At 40.8% G+C, this 20,171-nt stretch overlaps 1 protein-coding gene across 1 annotated transcript in view; it reads left to right on the top strand.

The window, feature by feature from the left end:
* LOC122561197 (factor VII-activating protease-like) overlaps positions 1-16,308 on the top strand; it is a 56,796-nt gene extending 40,488 nt beyond the window's left edge. Inside the window, exons 9-13 of the mRNA XM_043712766.2 lie at positions 9,581-9,806; positions 12,722-12,858; positions 12,962-13,087; positions 14,793-14,938; positions 15,995-16,308. Of these exons, the coding sequence (XP_043568701.1) occupies positions 9,581-9,806; positions 12,722-12,858; positions 12,962-13,087; positions 14,793-14,938; positions 15,995-16,150 (791 nt within the window). The 3' untranslated portion in view covers positions 16,151-16,308. The remainder of the gene's footprint in view (positions 1-9,580; positions 9,807-12,721; positions 12,859-12,961; positions 13,088-14,792; positions 14,939-15,994) is intronic.
* The last annotated feature ends 3,863 nt before the right edge of the window (positions 16,309-20,171 follow it).

Below are 20,171 nucleotides of genomic sequence, written 5' to 3'. Positions count from 1 at the left end.
TGGTTTGAAGTTCTCCATTGGCTGTTCACTCTACTGTGACATCTACGAATCGCAGTTTGTTGTTGCTTTCCTCCTCTTTTGTGAATTTTATGCCAGTAAGGGTATTATTGATGGTCTTGAATGTTTCCTCTAATTTGTTTCATTTAATGATGACAAAGGTGTCATCCACATAGCGGACCCAAAGTTTGGGTTGGATGGATAGCAGAGCTGTTTCGTTGAATCTTTGTATTACTGCCTTTGCTAAGAACCGTGATATCAGAGATCCCATGGGTGTTTCATTGGTTTGTCTGTAGTGCTGGGACAAGCCAAACAGAACATGCACGAGAGTTCCTAGAAGTATGGCATTCCATCCGGAACTCTATCAACAAACACGTCGACTTGTATCCTAAATACGACCCTCAGAGGAAAATACCAGGAAATGGCATCACCACAGGAAATGACATCACCAACCCAAGGAATCATAACCACATAAATACAAAGCAGGTCATAACAACAGTGCTTCACTGGAGGCTCACTGATAATGTTACCTAGTATGGTGATGAAATGTCTGAAAATAAACTTTCCAGCTCAGCGAGCAAACTTACATCCAGAACTGCAACCTGAGCTACAAATCTTCTCCAAATTCGTTAGCACCATAGGTATTGACTGAAGGTCAACAGAAATAGTAAATGGTTGTATTGCTTCAAGATTTGTCAGGGAGATTGGACATGACATTGACATTGAAAATGATCAGTGATATAAGTGCAGTTAAAACAAAAATGAACAGTCTGAGCATACTAAACAAACTCAAAGCATATAAAAACCCTGTTCCAGATGGATAGTACCTATGTATTCTTAAAGAAATATAGGAAAAGTTGCAGATGCATCACTAATTAACTAGAAAAAGGTGCAGTGCTACACAACTGAGGGATAATCAATGTCATTCTTATATTTACAAAAAGCAACAGGAAATGCCAAGGGACTTATAGATCCAGTACCTTAACATCAATGGTAGGAAAATGTTACAGAAGATAGAAAATACAGAATAGAACAGCGAGATATTAAAATAAATGATAACCAGTAGGCTCAAATAAAGGAACCTGGCTTGACCAATCTTACTGAATGTTTTGAGGTGGTAACTGAGAAAGAAGAGAATGGGAATTGAACTGGGAAAGAAGAATAGGAATGTGATTTATTGAGATTTCCCAAAGGCCTTCAATAAGGTGCCCCACAATCAGCTAATGAATGAGAGAAGGTGGTGTCAGGAGATTGGTGGCAGAGTGGATTGCTGGCAGGTTCAAAGAGAGAAAACAAGTAGTGGGGGCATATTTAACTTCCTTATTTAATATCTGCTTTCAGACTTATTGTGGGATTTTGACACAAATGTGTCACGTTTAAAACTTTAGCTTGAACTTCATCCTTATGACTGTACAGGTAGAAGATCCATTATCCGAAATGTCATGGACCAGCTGTTTTTTGAAATTTGGAATTTTTCGGTTTTCAGAATAGTGACAGTGTAATGGTGAAATTTTTAAAAATCTTACTGGAGAAGCAGACTCCTAAATAAGAACATGCTTGGCCACGAACCCGCCCCCCCCCCCCCCCCCCCCCCCCCCCCTCCCCCATTCCCACCATGACGCATCTGAGTGACACGCATTAAGTGGGTGTCGAGTTGGGGGTGTTCATAGAGAAACTCCAAGTCTGTCGGTGCTTGGCCACGCGCCCCACCCCCCCCAAACATCATATCTGAGTGCCACGCATCGAGGGGGTATTGAATTGGGTTAACTGTTTGCACACCAAACAACCTTGTTAATGAGAAAAAAACTTCACAAAAACTTTCGGATTTCGGAGCTTTTCGGTTTTTGGATGTTCGGATAAAGGATCTTCTACCTGTATGTTTACTGTGACATTTTTGTTGTAACCATCTTAGGCTGAACATTACATGGCCCTTCTGGATGTGTTTCTGGTAGAGGTGCATGTAAGTTACCAAGGGAAGATAGCCCAACTACTTTCAAGCTCACTCCTACCATACAGAGAGTGGATAGGGACCCAAATCTGCACCAGAAACAAATAAATGATTAAGGTTCAATTGAATATGTTAAAAGCTAAAGCTACCCTGCCCGACATAATAACAGGGTTGTGCTGCCCATTGAGTGGACCCTTCTTTTGTTTTATATAGAACATAGAACATTACAGCGCAGTACAGGCCCTTCGGCTCTCGATGTTGTGCCAACCTGTGAAACCAATCTAAAGCCCATCTAACCTACACTACTCCATTATCATCCATATGTTTAAATGCCCTTAAAGTTGGCGCATCTAATACAGTTGCAGGCAGGGCATTCAAGAACCTACCTCTGACATCTGTCCTATATCTATCATCCCTCGTATAAAGCTATGTCCCCTCGTGCTAGCCATCACCATCGGAGGAAAAGGACTCTCACAGGACACCATATTTAATCCTCTGATCATCTCAAATGTCTCTATTAAGTCACCTCTCAACTTTCTTCTCTCGGATGAAACAGCCCCAAGTCCCTGAGCCTTTCCTCATAAGACCTTCCCTCCATACCAGGCAACATCCTGGTAGATATCATCTGCACCTTTTCCAATGCTTCCACATCCTTCCTATAATGTGGCAACCAGAACTGTACACAATACTCCAAGTGCGACTGCACCATGACCTCATGGCTCCGAAACTCAATCCTTTTACTGAATGGTTATAAGTTTGTAAATGTTCAGTAAGGAGAGGTCACACCATCTTTGGAGGGAGCCCTGTGTATACATTGGGGCCAGAAGATAGTGCTCTGCACTCCTTCCTTCAGCACCCCATTAAACTCAAATTCCCCTACCCCTTCATCGAACACCCCACACTCATGTCCTTACTCACCTGGGTCTGAGGTTTTATGGCACCATCATCCTGTGACTCGGGTGAGGTATCAACAGCACCTACAATGGAGTTTGTATGCTGCCAGGATTGCTGGAGGGCAAGCAATTTGAGACGGTGAAACTTCCTGTCACACAGTGGTGGAAATCCCACTCTAGACTAATTGAGCCCATCCACAACACATTGTCCACTGCCCCACAAGGCAGGTTTGTTCAGAGTCTCACAGCTGGTTTACAACTTCTGCCCCATGTGCAGCACAAATACTTTTCATCCGTCAACAATGTCATAGAGTTTTCACTCATTATGCTTGATACAATGATGAGGTTCCCAGCAGCAGAGGTAAGACTCTGTATTGTTCAAATGAAGTCATTAAACCTAGTTAGTCTAATGCTTTCATTGACATGACAACAGTAGGTGAGTCAGCTTAACTTCAGTAGTGGAGGAATGTCTACAAACCATAATTTAGAGTTGAATTAATATTCACATGGACAAAGTGGGCACACTGAGGAGAGCAAGTGCAGGATCTCAGGACTGGGGAGGGGGAAGGGACCTGAGAGATAAATAGGGGTGTGTGGTGGAGTGGGGCTGAGGGGAAGGCAGGTGGGATTGCAATAGATGGATGCAGATAGGAGGTGACTGTGATAGGTCAGTGGGGAGGATGGAGTGGACAGGTGGGAAAATTGACAGGTAGGACAGGTCATGAAGGCGATGCCGAGTTGGAGGGTTGGATCTGGTATGAGATGAAGTTAAGGGGATATCAGGCTCAACTAACTTATTGGAGGTTTACTGGGAGGTAGCAAAATCAAAAATTGCTGGAGAAACTCAGCAAACTGGCAGCATCTGTGGAGAGAAAGCAGAGTCAGCAGTTTGGGTCCCGTGACCCTTCAGCAATTTCTATTTTTGTTTCAGATTTCCAGCATCTGCAGTTCTTTGCTTCATTTTTGTTTATTAAGAGGTACAGTCGGTTCTGCTATAACATTGTAGTTCCGTTCTTATGCAACCTTGTGTTATAAGAAACCCGCATAATAGCAGCACCATTTAAACCAATGAGGCTGGAATTGTGCTATAACCAATACATGCTTTAACAGTTTGCTTTATAGAAACAGTGTCCCCAGTTCATCAATCGTGTTATAGTGAATTTGCATTAACAAATCACGTGTTATAGCAGAACAACCTGTAATTGAAAAAGGTGATTAACATAAAACTGTTGATCTGACATACTTTATATTCCAAAAGGGTTTGATACAGAGCTGCACACAATGGTCTTGTGAGCAAGGTTAGAGGGCATTGATTAAAAGGGGTACTAACAATGTGGACACAAAATTGGATGATTGATAGGAAACAGAGGATAATGGTCAATAGATACATTTCAGGCTGGAGGTAGTTTGTGGTGGAGTACATCACAGCTGTTACTCATGATTTGGAGATGACGGTGATGGACTGGGGTGTACAAAGTTAAAAATCACACAACACCAGGTTATGGTCCAACAGGTTTATTTGGAAGCACTAGCTTTCCGAGCACTGCTTCTTCATCAGGTGATTTCCCAATATATTCAAGGTCCAATGTCAATGACCGTAATTTCCCCTTCCACGTGATCAACAATGCCCTCCATTGCATCTCCTCCACTTCCTGTACCTTTGTCTTCAAACCCCAACCGAAACAAGGGTAGAATCCCCACGATTCTCTGGATAAAGTGCCATTTTCACCACCCACCGTAGACCCCACAACCAAACATATACTTCCTCCTACACCAATATGCATTCTGCAGAGACCATTCCCTCCTCAACTTCTCATTAGGTCCACGCTCCCTGCCAACCCAGTCTCTACATCTGACACCATCTCCTGCTGCCGGATGAGTGCTCACACCTCCCCCTCACCTCTGTCCAATGCCCTAAAAGATCATTTAAAATTCAGCAGAGATTTTCCTGCACATCCTAACACCTCATTTACTGCATCTGTTGCTCTCGATGTGGTCTCCTCTACATTGGGGAGACAGGACACCAACTCGCGAAGTAGTTTGGGGAATATCTCTCGGACACACGCACCAAACGATCCCACCGCCCTGTGACCAACCACTTCAACTCCCCCTCCCACTCCCCCAAAGAAATGAAAATCCGGGGCCTCCTCCATTGCCAAATCGAAGCCATCGACCAACTGGAGGAAGAACGCCTCCTCTTCTGCCTCGGGACCCTACAACCACACGGGCATCAACATTGACTTCACCAGTTTCCAAATCTCCCCAGACCCCACCTCATCCCAAATCATCCCACCTCATACCTGCATCCACCTATCACTATCCCACCTGTCTTCCTCTCAGCCCCACCCCACCCTACTCCCATTCAGGCCCCTCCCCCCTCCCCAGTCATGATGAAGGACTTATGCCCAAAACATCGACGCAATTGCTCCTCAGATGCTGACTGATCTGCTGTGGTTTTTCCAGTGCCGCATTTTTCGATTCTGACTCTCCAGCATCTGCAGTCCTCACTTTCTCCTTTTCCCAATATATGTTAATGATCCAGACCTTCTGTACAGAGGACAATTTCAAAGTTTGCAGTCAATGCAACACTTGGAAATGCTGTAAATTATTAGGAGGACAATACAGTACTTCAAAAGAATGTGGTTGGGTTGGCAGAATGGGTAGATAGATAGCAGGCGAAATTAATTGTGGAGCAGTTTGAAATGCTGCATTTTGCCAGAAACAACTTGTAGAGACAAGAAAAAAAAGTGTTACCTCAAAGGGTATGCCGAGCACAGAGACCTGGACAAATATGTGTATAAGTCATTGAAGGTGGCTGTATAGATGGAGAGTGCAGTTAGTAACAAAAACAGTACCCTGGGCTTCATTAATAGGGACATAGAATACAACAGAGGAGAGGTTATTCTGAATCTTTTTAAAACACTAGTTAGACATCAGATGGGGTACAGTTTTAGGTACGGCACTTTAGGAAGAATGTGAATTAATTGGAGAGAGTGTGGAAGAGAGATATCAGAATGGTTCTGTCAACGAGAACATGAGAAATTGGAGCTGGTTTTCTCAGAGAAGAGGAGGATTCATTGGAATTTTCAAAATACTGAGGGATCTGGATAGAGTGGATAGGGAGAAAGTGTGCCTGCTAATAAAAAATATAAGAGGATATAGATATACATGAATTTACAAAAAAAAAACACTGTGATGTCAAAAAGAATTTGCAGCAAGTAATTAGGGTCCGGAATACATTGCCTAGAAGTGTGGTGCAGGTGGGTTCTCAAAGCATTCAAGAAGGTATTGGTTGACTATTTGGATTAGAACAATATGTAGGGTCCCAGGGAAAAGGCAGGAGAATGGCAGTAAACCATGCTGCACATTTAGAGGGCAGATGCAGACACAATGGACCAAATGGCCTCCTTCTGCACCAATTCTGAGATTTTGTGACTTGGCATCAGGAATGGAGAAAACTCATGCATTGGCAATTTTATGTGCAATTTCTTCAACTATTAACTGACAGCTTTGAGGAGTGTTACTGTATGATTGCTTCATACAAGGACTTGGATTTGAAGTAAATAACATTTTAAGCCAGCCCTAACTCCTCAACCATAATTGCCCTTGAGAAGATGGGGAGCTGTCTTCTGAAACCACTGTCATCCATGTGGTGGAGATCAACTGTGTACATCCATTGTGCTTTTCTTCTGCAGCAACTTGATACAACTGGGTGGCAGGCTGAACCATTTCAGAGGACATTTAACAGTCAATCATATTGCTGTTTATCTTGACAATAGCAGGTGAGGATGACAGATTTTCTTTCTTGAAGGGAATGGTTCATGCAACAATGCTGTAGTTTCCAGATTAATTGGACAAGCACTTTATTCCAGCCATATCAATTAAAATCAATTTCCAAGAAATTGGCAGTGATAGACACAACTCACGTCTCTGGAGTGTTAGTCTGATCCTCTGGATTGTACTTAAAGCACTTGTCTAGATGGAAAACATACCTCCAAGTTTAGCTTCACTTATTGTAGTATCCTCAAAGGTAACCATAACCATCAGTTTTGTTATTCTATTGTTTCTGAAGCACTTGCAGTCTAGCTTATATTAATGTTACTTGTTACTGGGTTTAGATATTGAATAAAAGTTATATTTTCACCTCCGCTGTTTGGACAATAAACTGGTGAAGTTATAAAACTGACTTAAATTAAATCTTACTAAAATCAATGGAATGAAAATTGACCTGTTTCTATAATAGTTGGATGATCTCCTAATCCACTTTCTCAGTCAATAAATGAATGAAAACTAAGACATCTAGTCATATTATTGTCACAAGCTCACCACCAGAAGTTTTAAGTATTTTCATGGAGTTGTCCACCAATTCCACACTGAAATGCATGTTCTCAAAGCTCTGCATAATATCCCATACCAAGATGGAGTTGTATGCACCCACACTTTCCTTGTTGTGATAACTATTTTCATTGCTCCATTCAGCTTTGTGCATGATGGATGATACTGTTAAGTCAGCGATACCGCTCATGATTATATTCTACCTTGCTTTCGTCCCAGTTGTCTGATAGCTCGTTCACCAGAGTTTAGTGCTGGCAACAAGATATGTTCAACCCAATTATCTTTACTTTCTACCACTCCAACAGATTGCTCATGTATAGTTCACTTGAATGTTTTTTTCCCTTGATGATCACTATTTTCCACAAAATTCCGATGGTATAGGCATCATTTGCTTGGGAAAGGTACTTTTGTCTGATCAACTCAGTTCTCGCACATTTGTAGCTTTTACAGCCTGGCAGTTCTCCCTCCTCAATGCCACATCTGTCCAACTGATTATCATTACTGCCTATGCTTGAAATGTTGCACTTTCCTGTCTGTGTGTTTTATTGAATCCACAGATACCATGACTTGTTGCTGTCTCGTTGAATGAACATGTTTTGATAGTGAGATACCCTTCAATCTTTTCCATTACAGTGCCAGGCTTTTAGATTTCATTTTCTGTCAGGGTGAATGAGACAAGATGCTTTCCGTTATTAACCATGCAATAAATCAATGTACTTACTTGTCTAATTTCCACTCTCTGCCAATCTTGACACGACATAATAGCATTCACTATGTTATTTTCAAGTTGGCCCTTCTTCAAATTTGGCAAAGCATAAACAACTGTAAGAGCAACTTCCATCATATTTAGTTTTGCTTGGCACTCAAATGCCTTGTTAAAATGTCTTAATGAAATTCCACTCAAATCACAAGAACCTTTGACTTCCCTCTTCTCTTGCCTCCTGAGAACACTTCAACATTTTGTTTTTCACTCTCAGTGAATATACTTGAACTGCAGACAACGTATAAGACTTTTGGGCAGCTTAATTGAATCTGGCTACATAGCAGAAAATGTTTGACTTTATTAGCAGGATTCTGACAGATTGATCCATTTCTGCAACCACCTTCCTGCATCTTTCATCAGTTCAGACCAGTCCTGTTGTAATTTGTGATAACTTTGGTCCCTCTGCACACACTGCCCTCATGTTGGGGGGGAAGGGCATGATGCCAAAGATACGTGAGTAATCTATTGGCGGATGGATTGTCAAACTGAAATGAGGCCCCATGCACCCCTTTCAGCACTGATATCTGCAGCCATGAAGGCAGCAGGATGTGTCTGCCTGATCCCAAGTGGGACTTCCGTTGCTTAAACTGCTAAATGGCTTCAACTGTGCTGGAATAGAAGCTGAGAGTTCAACAATCAGATACTGCATCATGGGTGAATCCATATGTTTTCTAATGGAGTTGGCCATTGATTCCACACAGTAAAGGATGGCTGCAATACTCTGCCAAATGCCTTAAGTCAAGTTGGAGCTGGATTCATCTTGGTCTTCCATGAGGTTTAGAGGTATCTGACAGATCGACTAAAGTACTGATATTTTCTCTGTATATCCCTGGCAGCCCCTTGTAGCCACTAGTTAATACGCTGGCACTGAGGTACCAGTAGAATCTGCATATGCTCAGTTACTGAGCACAAGTGGGCTGCAGTTGGACCAGGGGAAAATGAGCATCTGGGTGCCTGTTGTCTACAGGGTGAGATGGTACATGATTCTGCTGCACAGGGCTTAGATGAGGACATTGATGGAGAAGTATATAGAAAGAGGCATGTAAGAATTTTGGAGCAGGCATTTTTGTCTATCCAGCCAGTTTTTAAACTTAGTTCCAGTCTTCCACTCTCCTGGAATTAGTTTCAGCTCCTGTCCTGGCCAGAGTGCACCTACGCTTTAAGAGATAGAGTTTAGTTTAAAGTGATTCAGGGACTTAAGTGCTGCTAGCTCCTCATAAACTGGGCCCCTATCTGAGGTGTGTAAAATGTTCAACACTGGGCTTCACAATACATCCTTTATCACGATAAGACATCTCAAAGTTCCTATTGGTATCAATTTGAACAGACATGGTCATCTCCATTATAGGATCTCCAGAATTTAAGCCTCACCATATCTTTTCAATTCTACCTCTGGAATCAATATCTGCTAACTCTGTGCCATTTTACTACTAAAATAAATTGAATTATCTGATTATTTAAATGAAGCAGTATAAATAACAAAAAAGAGTAATGCTAAAAAAGTGAACTTAAATAATTTGAATTAACTTTCCCAGAAACTTACTGCAATGTTTGTTGTGTAATATTTTTTACTGTTCTAATCATCTTTGCAGTATTGTTGTTGTTTTGCACAAGTGGCACATTGAACTTTTTACTTTGTTACAGGTTCAGGAGAACAGTTGTCTGATGAGGAATCTGAATGTGAAGCTGTCAGCATTCAAGACAATGGCAGGAGTGAACATGGACAATTGCTTGGGATATTCTATGGTGCAAAGACTATTGCTGAAGACCATCCTTGGCAAGCATCCATCCAATTACGGCGAAGACACATCTGTGGAGGATCTTTAATCCATCCATGTTGGGTTCTAACAGCAGCACATTGTGCTCATGGGTACGTGCTTTAATTATCGAATAAATTGCAGAAATTCTACAGCAAGTATCAGTTAATTCCAAACTGAGCATGGAAAGGTTATCCAGGAATCTGACAGAAAAGTTTTTTCAAAGTGTCATTATTATTTTCATAATCAATAACAACTCTTAACCCATTTTAAAGTCTAAAGGTCTGATATTCCCTCTTAGCCCAGGCATGTCTCAAATCTTCCTGTTGGGTGGTGGATAGGCAAAGACTAGTACCTTTCTGCTAAATAGAAATAGCTGTTCCATACTTCTTCCTTTTCATCATCAACCCATCCTCCTATTGCTGAAATTGATTTGCAGAAAATTAAGGCAAATATCTACTGAACTCAAGGAGACGGAGAGGTAAGTGAGAGACTGGGCTAATGCAATGTTTCATAGGAATGGTTGTTATAGTATAGATGTTATATTATATTATATTTTATTATACTATAATATAATATATAATATCTTTCAGTTAACACTAGCCTACAACAAGAACAGAATAGCTCTCTAGGAGCACATTCCAAACCAACAACCACTACCATCTAGAAGGTCAGGGGAAGCAGATACATGGTAACACAACCATCTTCAAGTTCAATTCAAATCTACACAATATCTTGACTTGGAAATATATTGCCATTCCTTCATTGTTGCCGGGTCAAACTCCTGTAATTCTCTCCCTAACAGCATTGTGAATGCATCTACACCTTACGGACTGCAACAGATGAAAAAGATTGCTCTTAACCACTTTTGTAAGAGTGATTAGGCTAAAAATGCTGACTCCTCTTGTGAAGCTCACATCCCCGAATGAAGAAAAAACTCAGTTCCTACTCCTCTTGAGGCATATACTTGTAAGATGGCGATGTCTTCATTGGCTGTCTGCCTTTTGCGAGCATTATGTGGCATTTTATTATGTAAGAGGATTGAATATGTCAAAGGGATGTCAGCTGTTGAGGAATGTCAGCCCAGTGTTATTGGAGGGATGAAATGAAAAGTGCAGAAGTATAGCCCCTCAAAATGGAGAGAAGTGCAGGGATGGATTATGCTGTGCTCACATTGAAGTGCTCCCAGCAGACATCACAACTGCATTTGATCTAGTTTGATTTATTGTTGTCAAATGGACAAAGATACAGTGAAAAGTGTTGTTTAGCATGCTCTACAGGCAGATTGCACCATGCAACGTGCATCAGGGTAGCACAACAGAGTGCAGAGTACAATGTTACAGCCACAGAGAAGGTGCAGAGAGACAAATCAGGATTAACATTTGAGAGGTCTGTTCAAAAGTCTAGTAACAGTGGGAATGAATCTATTTGTATGTGTAAGAGGGTGGAAGAGAGTATAACCAGGATGGGAGGGGTCTTTGATTGTATTGATAGCTTTTTCCCAAGACAGCAGGAAGTATAGAAGGAGTCAATGAATGGAAGGCTGGTTTGTGTGATGGACTGGGCTGTGTCATGACTTGTGATCTTGGGAAGAGCCCTGTTTACTATTGATTTTGTGTCTTTGGGCTGGATTTTCCAAGGATTGCCACTCAACATTTTTTTTAGACAATGAGAAAGCTTGGCACTTCCAACTGGAGATTCCAGTCAGGGATCCTTTAGAAATACACAGCCATATTTCCAGCTACCTCATGGTGTAGGACAGTCGAACCACACTGTCCTTTTCACAGCAGTCAGTTGCTGCATTCTACAATTTAAAGATGCAGAATCTCAGACAGCCAATGCTGTCAAATGGTATGTAGTCTCAGATCACCAGATCCTTGAGGAGAAGGTGGTTGATCAGTCAATGGGATTTGGAGGTTGGGTCCAATGACTGGAGAAGAATGGTCCACCACATTGTGGGGTGAGGGCTGGGGTGATCATTGGTTGTGGGGGAGGTGGGGGGGTCAGGTCTCAGTGGAGGAGCGAAGGGAGAGGTTGGCGGTGCAAAGGGGGAATGGGGGAGGGCTGCCAGGATTGGCAGTCAGAGGGAATCCCACAACCCATCCATAGAGGTGTCTGTCAGGTCTGATCTTTTGGCAGTATGGTGTCAGGTCCAGGGATGGATGAGACGGTTACGAGGTCAGTGTCTGGGGACTTTAGGAGTCTAGGGTGGGGATGTAACTGGGGGGAGGAGGAGTGGGAGTGAGCTAATTAGGGTATCAGTTGAGCAGTTACTCAGGAGTTATGCTTGGTATTTAATAGCCTAGATTTTGTTGAGTAACTTAACTTCAACACTACCCTCCAGATCCTCCAATTTGAATGGATTCTTTCACAGGGTTCCAGGTGTGGAACCTATTTATGCTGCTTGACAATCAAAACATCCAGACCAATATTTCGAGGTAATGGCTTTAACAGCAGGTGAAGTTGTGTCCAAGTAATATTTGGATGATGTACTTGGTTGTATTTTGCTTAACCCAGTTTTGGTCTTGAACAAGTGCTTTCCCTGAGTTCACTTAAACATTCATGTCTTAGTCAGCAAGTGTAATCACAGATAGCGAAAATGACAGAATTAAAGCTACATTTGTCAAAGTCCAAATTGTGACTTGTATATTTCCGTGTGGGTGTGGTAGTCTGTTATAGCAAGGAAGATGCTTGTACATAGCCAGACCCTACATATGGAGACTTTTAACATGGGGAGATGGGTTGAACTGCAGCTACCACATGGTTCTGGCTGAACAGAAAACTCTTCTGCTCTTACCACCTGCCAGAGTTGTATCTGAAGGATGTGCAGATTGGTCATCAATCGGTCAGGCTGCATCATGAAACATTTGTCACCATCACATCCTGAGGTGGGACTTGAAACCAGTGATTCTGGTACAATGGAAGGGATGCTACTCACAAGACCTCCTTCTAAAGCTGTGCCACAGTTGAGTATTCATGCTAAACTATGAGATGCCATTTCCCTGAATTAATGTGCTATTTCTTAAAGTTTTACAGAGTTACAGTTAAAAGTTGCACTCGGCAGAACAAATGTCCGCAGAAGAGAAGGAGTAACCTTTGACATTGAAAGGATTATTATCCATGAATCTTATAAAGAAACCAGTGATGCATTGTATGATGATATTGGTAATTATCAGCATTACCTCATTGAGAAAATAACTTTTATTTCAGTCTGAATAAAAATGTTTCAGTTAACTGCTGGTATTCAGAGAATTGTTTTTTCTTTCAGCTTTACTTAAACTGAAAGGCAGCTGTGTCAAAGAAAACAATCGTGTTCGAACAATAAGTCTAGCAAAAGATCACATTCCGCCTGGCACTTATTGTAAAATAACTGGATGGGGCAAGAATGAATTCGGTATTGCTTTCCTTTGTTCTCCTAACAAGAATGTTCAATTTTTCATATATTGTTGCCTCATGTGAAGTTTGGCAATGGTACAGGATGAAACTCCTTGCATTTCTGCCCAGAATGTATCACAAATCAGTTAGAACATCACAATTTGAAATGATGTGCTAAAATTGAATGAGATTTTCTAGCATGGGTCATCTTTTAGCTGCAGTAGCTAAATATGAGTCACGTTTCCTACTTCCCGTTGAGCTGAAAGATGCGACTGGATTTGACAGTAGTAAAAAGGCACTGCAGTGGAGGGGGAGTTGGGTATGGACCCATTTCAGTGGGCAGTGCAACCCTAATCCTATTAGTCCCATTCCCATTGCCAGCCCTTAACTAGTGGACCGAGAGTTTAGCAGTTCACCACCATCTTCTCAAAGGGATGGGTAATTAATGTTGGCCAGAGACATGTACATCCTACGAGTGAATTTAAAAAAAATTACTTCTGTGATTCAGTGATATGGACTGCAGCAATTCAAGAATGCAACACCTCATTACTTTTTCAAGGGCAATAGGAATGGGCAATAAATGCCAGCCAACAATGACCACATCCCACAAGTGAATAAAACAAATCAACAGGGGAAAGGTCCCACAGTCAATGGATGAAAGATTGGATAATCTGTAGGTAGTGGAATTAGTTAAGGGCGGAATGTTTGGTGATCAAACTGGGAGGTCTCCTAGTTCTCAAATCACTCCATGAGATTTTTCTGAAAATCAGAAATGACCATAAAAAGCTTGAACAGAACTTTTCCGGATTTGGAATTTTTTTGCAGTACAGGAACACACTCAAGTCCTTCCCCTGCTGATCATCATCCTATGAGAGGCAGTCAGTTAGAAGGCTCTCCACTGCTGGCTGCTGAGGCACAGAGGTAATCCCTGAAACCTTTAAAATGTAAAGAATAGCCACAGGTGTCAGGTCACATTGGTGGAGCAGGAGTCCCTCTACATGCTGCTGCAGTTAATGCTTTTTATCATAGTGACTCCACCATGTGGTTTTTGAGAGGAGATATCAATGGCTAGGAATGCGTTGCATCAAGAATTCTTTCAATTGGCAAACTATCACTACTGGGCAGGAAGCCACTGCCACATTGCTCCCGCCTCTGGCAAACATTATCTGAAACCAGGAAGACATAGGAGGCAATCGACTCTTTACTTTTCTTCCAGTCCTAGCTCTGTCCCTGCCTCTGTGGCACTGACAAAAATTCCAGCTATAGTTTAATATTTGTCTCCAAATGGAGTTTTAATTATTGCAGTGCAAAGTGACAGATCAAAAGGGCTGGTGAGATATGATGTTAAAACATTTGGATCTTTACCTTATTTCTGAAGTTTTAAAATTTTATTCTGAGTTTTAATAAAGTCATTTTGACTCTTGATGATTTTGCAAGGCAGACAAGTTTGGATCACCCATTCATTTTACATCAAGCTTAATTTTCCTTCAATAAAAAGGTAAATCAGGTTGGGTGTAATAACACAATTAATCCAATACCTTACGCCACACCATGAAGTTAAAAATTCCCTCAAACTGTGATTTCAGGTCACCCCTGTCGACTTTTATAAAAAGCAATTATCAGTGACACTGCAATAGAATGGAAAGTTGGCCCTTGTTTTACAAGCTACACTAGTTAATTTATTTTTAAAAAAGGTTACACCTATTTTTCTCATTTCATTAAAGGACAGTTTAAAAGTCAACTGTTGGAAGCCACAGTGCAACTGTTGAACAGGAATCGCTGTACACAACCAAATGTTTATGGAGATTTGTTGGGCGACAATATGATGTGTGCTGGAAATTTGGAAGGAGATTCAGCAGATGCCTGCCAGGTTTGTCAATGTAAACAATAAAATGAATGTATTTGTCATTCACCTACATTGTTGCAAGTTATGTAGTCCAAAATATTTAAAATTGCTATTGTGGGCTGAATGTTTGTAAGCCAGACATTCCCCTCATGCTGCCCTCTGCAAAACAGGATGTGCCCTATTTTTAACACAATCTCATTTTGTAAGGAATAGCATTTCTGGGTCACATTAAGTTTCCTAAAGTTGTTTGAATGGTTTTCTCTCACTATAGCAACTTGTGAGGAATTATGGTAAATGAAAGCTGGTACCTAGTCTCTGTACAGGTCAGTACAGTAGAGGGAAGAATGTAACCAGAACTCTGGGAAGAATTGTGGGAAATGTTTTGCCATCCTCGACAATTTTCACCCATCTGTTTCTGCTCTGGCGAGAACTCTCCCCTGGGGCTCAGTGCCATGGAAATGCCTGTGTTACCCAAGTGATCAACAATTGTGTCTGGCTTCAGTTCAGGAAACTACTCAGTGTGGATTTTACAATCAATCCCATTGTCTCTTCAGCCATTGGTTGAAGGCCACAGACTGAGACCTTGATCGTGTCAAAGTGCTGATAAGGCTCAATCTCTGAGGTTGGGTCTCAGAGATGAGAATTTCAGGCTACTGATGGAGAATAATTCTGAGAGAAGTGCCTACCCATGCATGAAAGTCAAGATATAACTCTTAGCTTGCACTCACATGTACTGTTTGGTAAGTAGGAGCTCAGTGATAAGACACAGCTCTATGTTATCAATATACTGAGAAACCAAACAGCCTTTCATCTCCTTCTGCCCAGCTCTATACTCCCAAACTTGCTTTGCCCTGATTTATATTTGCTCTTGCCAATTGGCATGGACATGTTGGTCTGAATGGCTCCTTCTATGCTGTATCATTTTTTATGGTTCTATGGTTCTAAAACAGATGTTCCTCCAGATCAAGGTGCTTTTAATTAAAAAGGATAAACTTGTAAATCATGAAGTGGAACAGGTACATATTTAGTAGTGACAAGAGATGAACAATTGAATTAATGCAAAACCTTTCTCATGAACAGGGTGATTCCGGAGGACCACTTTCATGTGTGAGAAATGGAAAGCCCTACCTTTACGGAATCATAAGCTGGGGACGCGATTGTGGAAAGAAAAATAAACCTGGTGTTTATGTCACGGTTACCAAATTCCTTAACTGGATAAGAAAAAATACTCAATAGATTCAATGGTGTGAACTTAAAGCTTAATCAAGACCCTCTGTTTAAAGTTTGATTTTTACTTTGTTCATTCTTTCCCTTTGATTTCCTCATCTTCAATGTTGATCTATGAGTAAAAGCAATTATCTAAAATTGACATAAAGACGATGTGAAGCACCTCGTGAAGCGCTATGTTTTATTTTCATTGATATTTGTTATTCGTCTGCCACTTTTTTCAAAGTAGCTCTTTTTTTCCCAAATAAATGATCCTGTTGCATAAGTTCAACATAACAAAGTAACCATGCTTGCAGACATCTTTCCTTGTGTCCTCGGAACACCTGTGACCATGTTGGGAAGCCTTGACCCCAACGTCTTGGGCTCTAGAAAAGCAAAAGCTCACAATTTTTTTGCACAGTTGGAGATGGAGCCTCGTTTCCTTGGATGTTGTCACATTTACACTAGCCATTTAAACACTGTTGGGGACAGCAATTGCTAAGCCATCACCCTGTCATCCTCAACGCCACATCAAGAGTAGATCTTTGGGAGAGAGTGCAGAAATTCCACCACCTTCACCTGTCTAAAGTGAAGGTAGACCTAAGTTTTATATTCCAATATTACAGAGGTTGTGAAGCATTTATACCTCTAGAGTGTTTCAGTTACCTTCCCCAGAAGGCACTTGCTTCACTAGAGAAATAAGATTAAGCAGAATGTATTTTTTATTTAATTGCAAAAATATACTTTTTTCATAAAATACCTTTATATACATATGTGGTCACTAAAGCAGTGTGGTCCTATACTGCAGCATATGGAAAAACAAACAAACATCAAGCTTGATTCTATGTAGTAAACAAATTAAAGACGTTTCTTACTTGTACAAGATCATATTAACATGTATTTGAGGACCAGCAGGTTCCAATAACTGAATGGACCACCATTTAACTTCAGCTGAAAGACCTTAGACCATGGTCTTTCCCCACAGTGTATTGGCAGCAACTGCCCCAGGCTTTACTGCATCCCTCGGCATGCAATCCTGGACCTTGGAATGTATAAGTCTGCAACACTCAGCCAAGGTCAACTTGTTGCTTTGGAAGACCCACAAGTTTTAGGCAGACCAAAGAGCATCTTTTACCAAGTCAATGATCCTCCATTACTATGTCATTATTTGTCTCAGTGTGTGTACCAGGGAACAACCCAGAGAGCATAGAGTCCTGCATCATGGAGCTGCTTGGGAAATACCTCGACAAGAACCATTCCATCTTTCTCCAGACTTCATTTGCAAAGGCACATTCCGGGAGGAGATGTGTGACAGTCTGTACCCCAACCCTTGCAACCACGTCATGGGCAGCATATGATGGTGCAAAGAGTCCACGTTTATTAATAGACACTTGCTAGGTCCCCTTTCTGGTACTATAACACCGTTCTGGTGTTCTGATCAGCAGCTTGTAGCTGGTGTAATTGATACAATCTTTCAGATGTGGTGTGACCATATCACCATGCAAATTAGTCTATCTCCACACAGATCTTTATCTTCAGAAATTGGCAAAGTCCAGTGCAGTGCATGTGCACTGGTGGGGTGCAATATACAAACCTGGGAACTTTTGATTAGTTACAGACAGTGAATTCCCATTCTTAAGATTTCAGGAGGAATTGGTGATAAGTAATTATTTCAATCAGATGCAAAATTTTAGTTTCTCTTTGGACAAAGTGTTAACTTCCTCTACAACTCTTTAACACTTAATGTGGGGAAATCCAATGGGACACAGACATTTAACAATACACCTGGTCCCAAATAAACAGAGCTGCTGCATTCTTATTGTTAAGAATTGAAGTGCATCAGGTAGTTTGTTGCAAATAATTATTACAGAGTTGTCCATCTTGCACAATACAATGGAAAAGTAATCAAGGTCACTCCTACATAGTATGCAATCAAAGATGAGAGTCACAAGACTGGAGTCCTGCAACAGGGGAGAAAACTGCTCTGGTAGATTTGTCCTTGTGGATTGGGTGTTTGGGAGTGGAGTTTAGGAAGGAGCACTGACCTACATATGCTTTTGCTCCATTGGCCTTTATCAGAAATCTGATAGCAAGGTGAGTTTTACTTCAGTCCACTCTAGTATCTGACAGCTTCTTAAGGATAGTCTTGGGGCCACTCCAGGAATTAGAAATGCCACATAATCCAATAGCTCAGTAATTCTTATGACCTCTTAAAGTTGGTATGTGTTCTATGTTGGACCATTTGATAGCTCCAAAGTTGGGTATAATAAGAAAGAGGATTGGTTATGTCCAGATGCTTCTCCTTGTATGCTTCCAAAACAATTGCAAAACTCTATATTTCTGCTTCAACCTCTTAAAGAGCTTTGGGTCTTCTAGTATCTTATAACTACTGATTCATTAACTGCTGATCAAGGAGGGCTGGCCCTATAGGAATGGATCAAAATATTAAGATGCTTCCATCTGAGCACAGTGGGCAAGGGTCAATGTTGATTGTTGCATTTCTCAGCTACAACACATGTAATGATGATGTTGGCTTTAATGAAATTCAGCTCAATTAGAACTCAATATCTAACATATGAGAAGATGTTGACCAGACCATATAAATAATAAGAACTCAGACTGTGACTTATTTAGTCAATGGAAGTCAGTAGCTTCAACACTACCATGTGCATTACATGGCATGGCTTTCTGTCAGTACAAAATGGTTTATCACCTCATCAAAATATCATTTTCACCCACTCTCAGTGGATGACCAGAGTGAACCTGCAATCCCATTTGAAGTGAGCAGGAAAATGGAAAGCATCTTATTTAAATGCACTATGGAGGTTTTAGTTATTTAAATTGGGTTTTTACATTTTGTGCAAGAGTAATTTAGGCTCATGTGAAACTTCAGTGGAATGATTGGACACTACATTAATCAGGTGGCACATGAATGTCTTCTCAGCTTCTTGATTCTTGCATGTCATTTTGTGGCTTAGTAAAATGGAAATGAATGCGTTTTGTCTCTTAACTGGAGTCAGGGGCTAACTTTGATATACTCCCCAGTATTTCCAGATTTGCATCACTAATCAAGTGAGAAACACTGGAAGCTCAGCATCGATCCTTCAGGATATCACTTGTCACTACCTGGCCAATCCAAGAATGCCCACTCTACACACTATCCCACTCTACTCACTACTAACATATCATCCATACAACAAATTGCTTCTGAATGAATGTGTTTTGAGTTTACAATAACTGACCAAAGTTGAAAATTGTCTTAAACAGAACATTATCTATTTCTTCAGTGATGCTAATGAGTTACGTAACTTTTCACAGACCATCATTAATCCTTTTTAATCAATCTATACTTACCCAACTACTCACTTACTCTATTCCTGATGGTGCATTCTAATTTATTCACTAATGATATTAAAATTAGTGACCTGTCTTTATCTGATTTATCTCTTTACTTGAAGAATATAATGTTTGCTACTATTAGTACTGTTTAGAAATCCAGTGTGTTGGAATATTGAAATTGATGCATTTGCATATGATCCAATTTCTTTGAGTACGCTCCTACGCAAATACAAATATAATGAGAGACCTGAGAATTATCTATTTTTTAAAGAAAAACAAGAATGCCGATCATGGAATGTAAGTGCTTACAATTATGTAAGGATGGACAGGATTGATAGTAGTAAACTTCAGATAGGTACACGATTAAATGAAAAAGATATAGAACATAGTGGAGGAAAAAAATTCACACAGATATTTGTGGAGTTCATTTCCAGATGTGAGCAGGGATGTAAAGACTGACTGATGATTGAAGGAAGGAATAGGGATGTGGCTGAATGGTGGTCAGCAATGGGTTTTGGCATTCCTGCTGTTTTTGGCTCCATATTAAGGTCAGTTTTTATTTATACCTATCTTCTATCTGACAGCATTCAGTAGTCTCTTGACAGATTTCTGGTTAGGCCATGAATAAACCATGATTTCCTGAACACGTTAAGCCTTATTTGCAAAGGGCCAATGCCAATTTTAGGTTCAGACTTCAAAAGCCTCTTTTATA

This window comes from Chiloscyllium plagiosum, unplaced genomic scaffold, assembly GCF_037043375.1.
Source record: "Chiloscyllium plagiosum isolate Xiang-an unplaced genomic scaffold, Cpla_swu_hap1 HiC_scaffold_22, whole genome shotgun sequence".
In the NCBI taxonomy this organism is placed as follows: Eukaryota; Metazoa; Chordata; class Chondrichthyes; order Orectolobiformes; family Hemiscylliidae; genus Chiloscyllium; species Chiloscyllium plagiosum.
The sequence above is the reverse complement of the archived record's forward strand: the minus strand, read 5'-3'. Positions and strand labels throughout refer to the sequence as shown.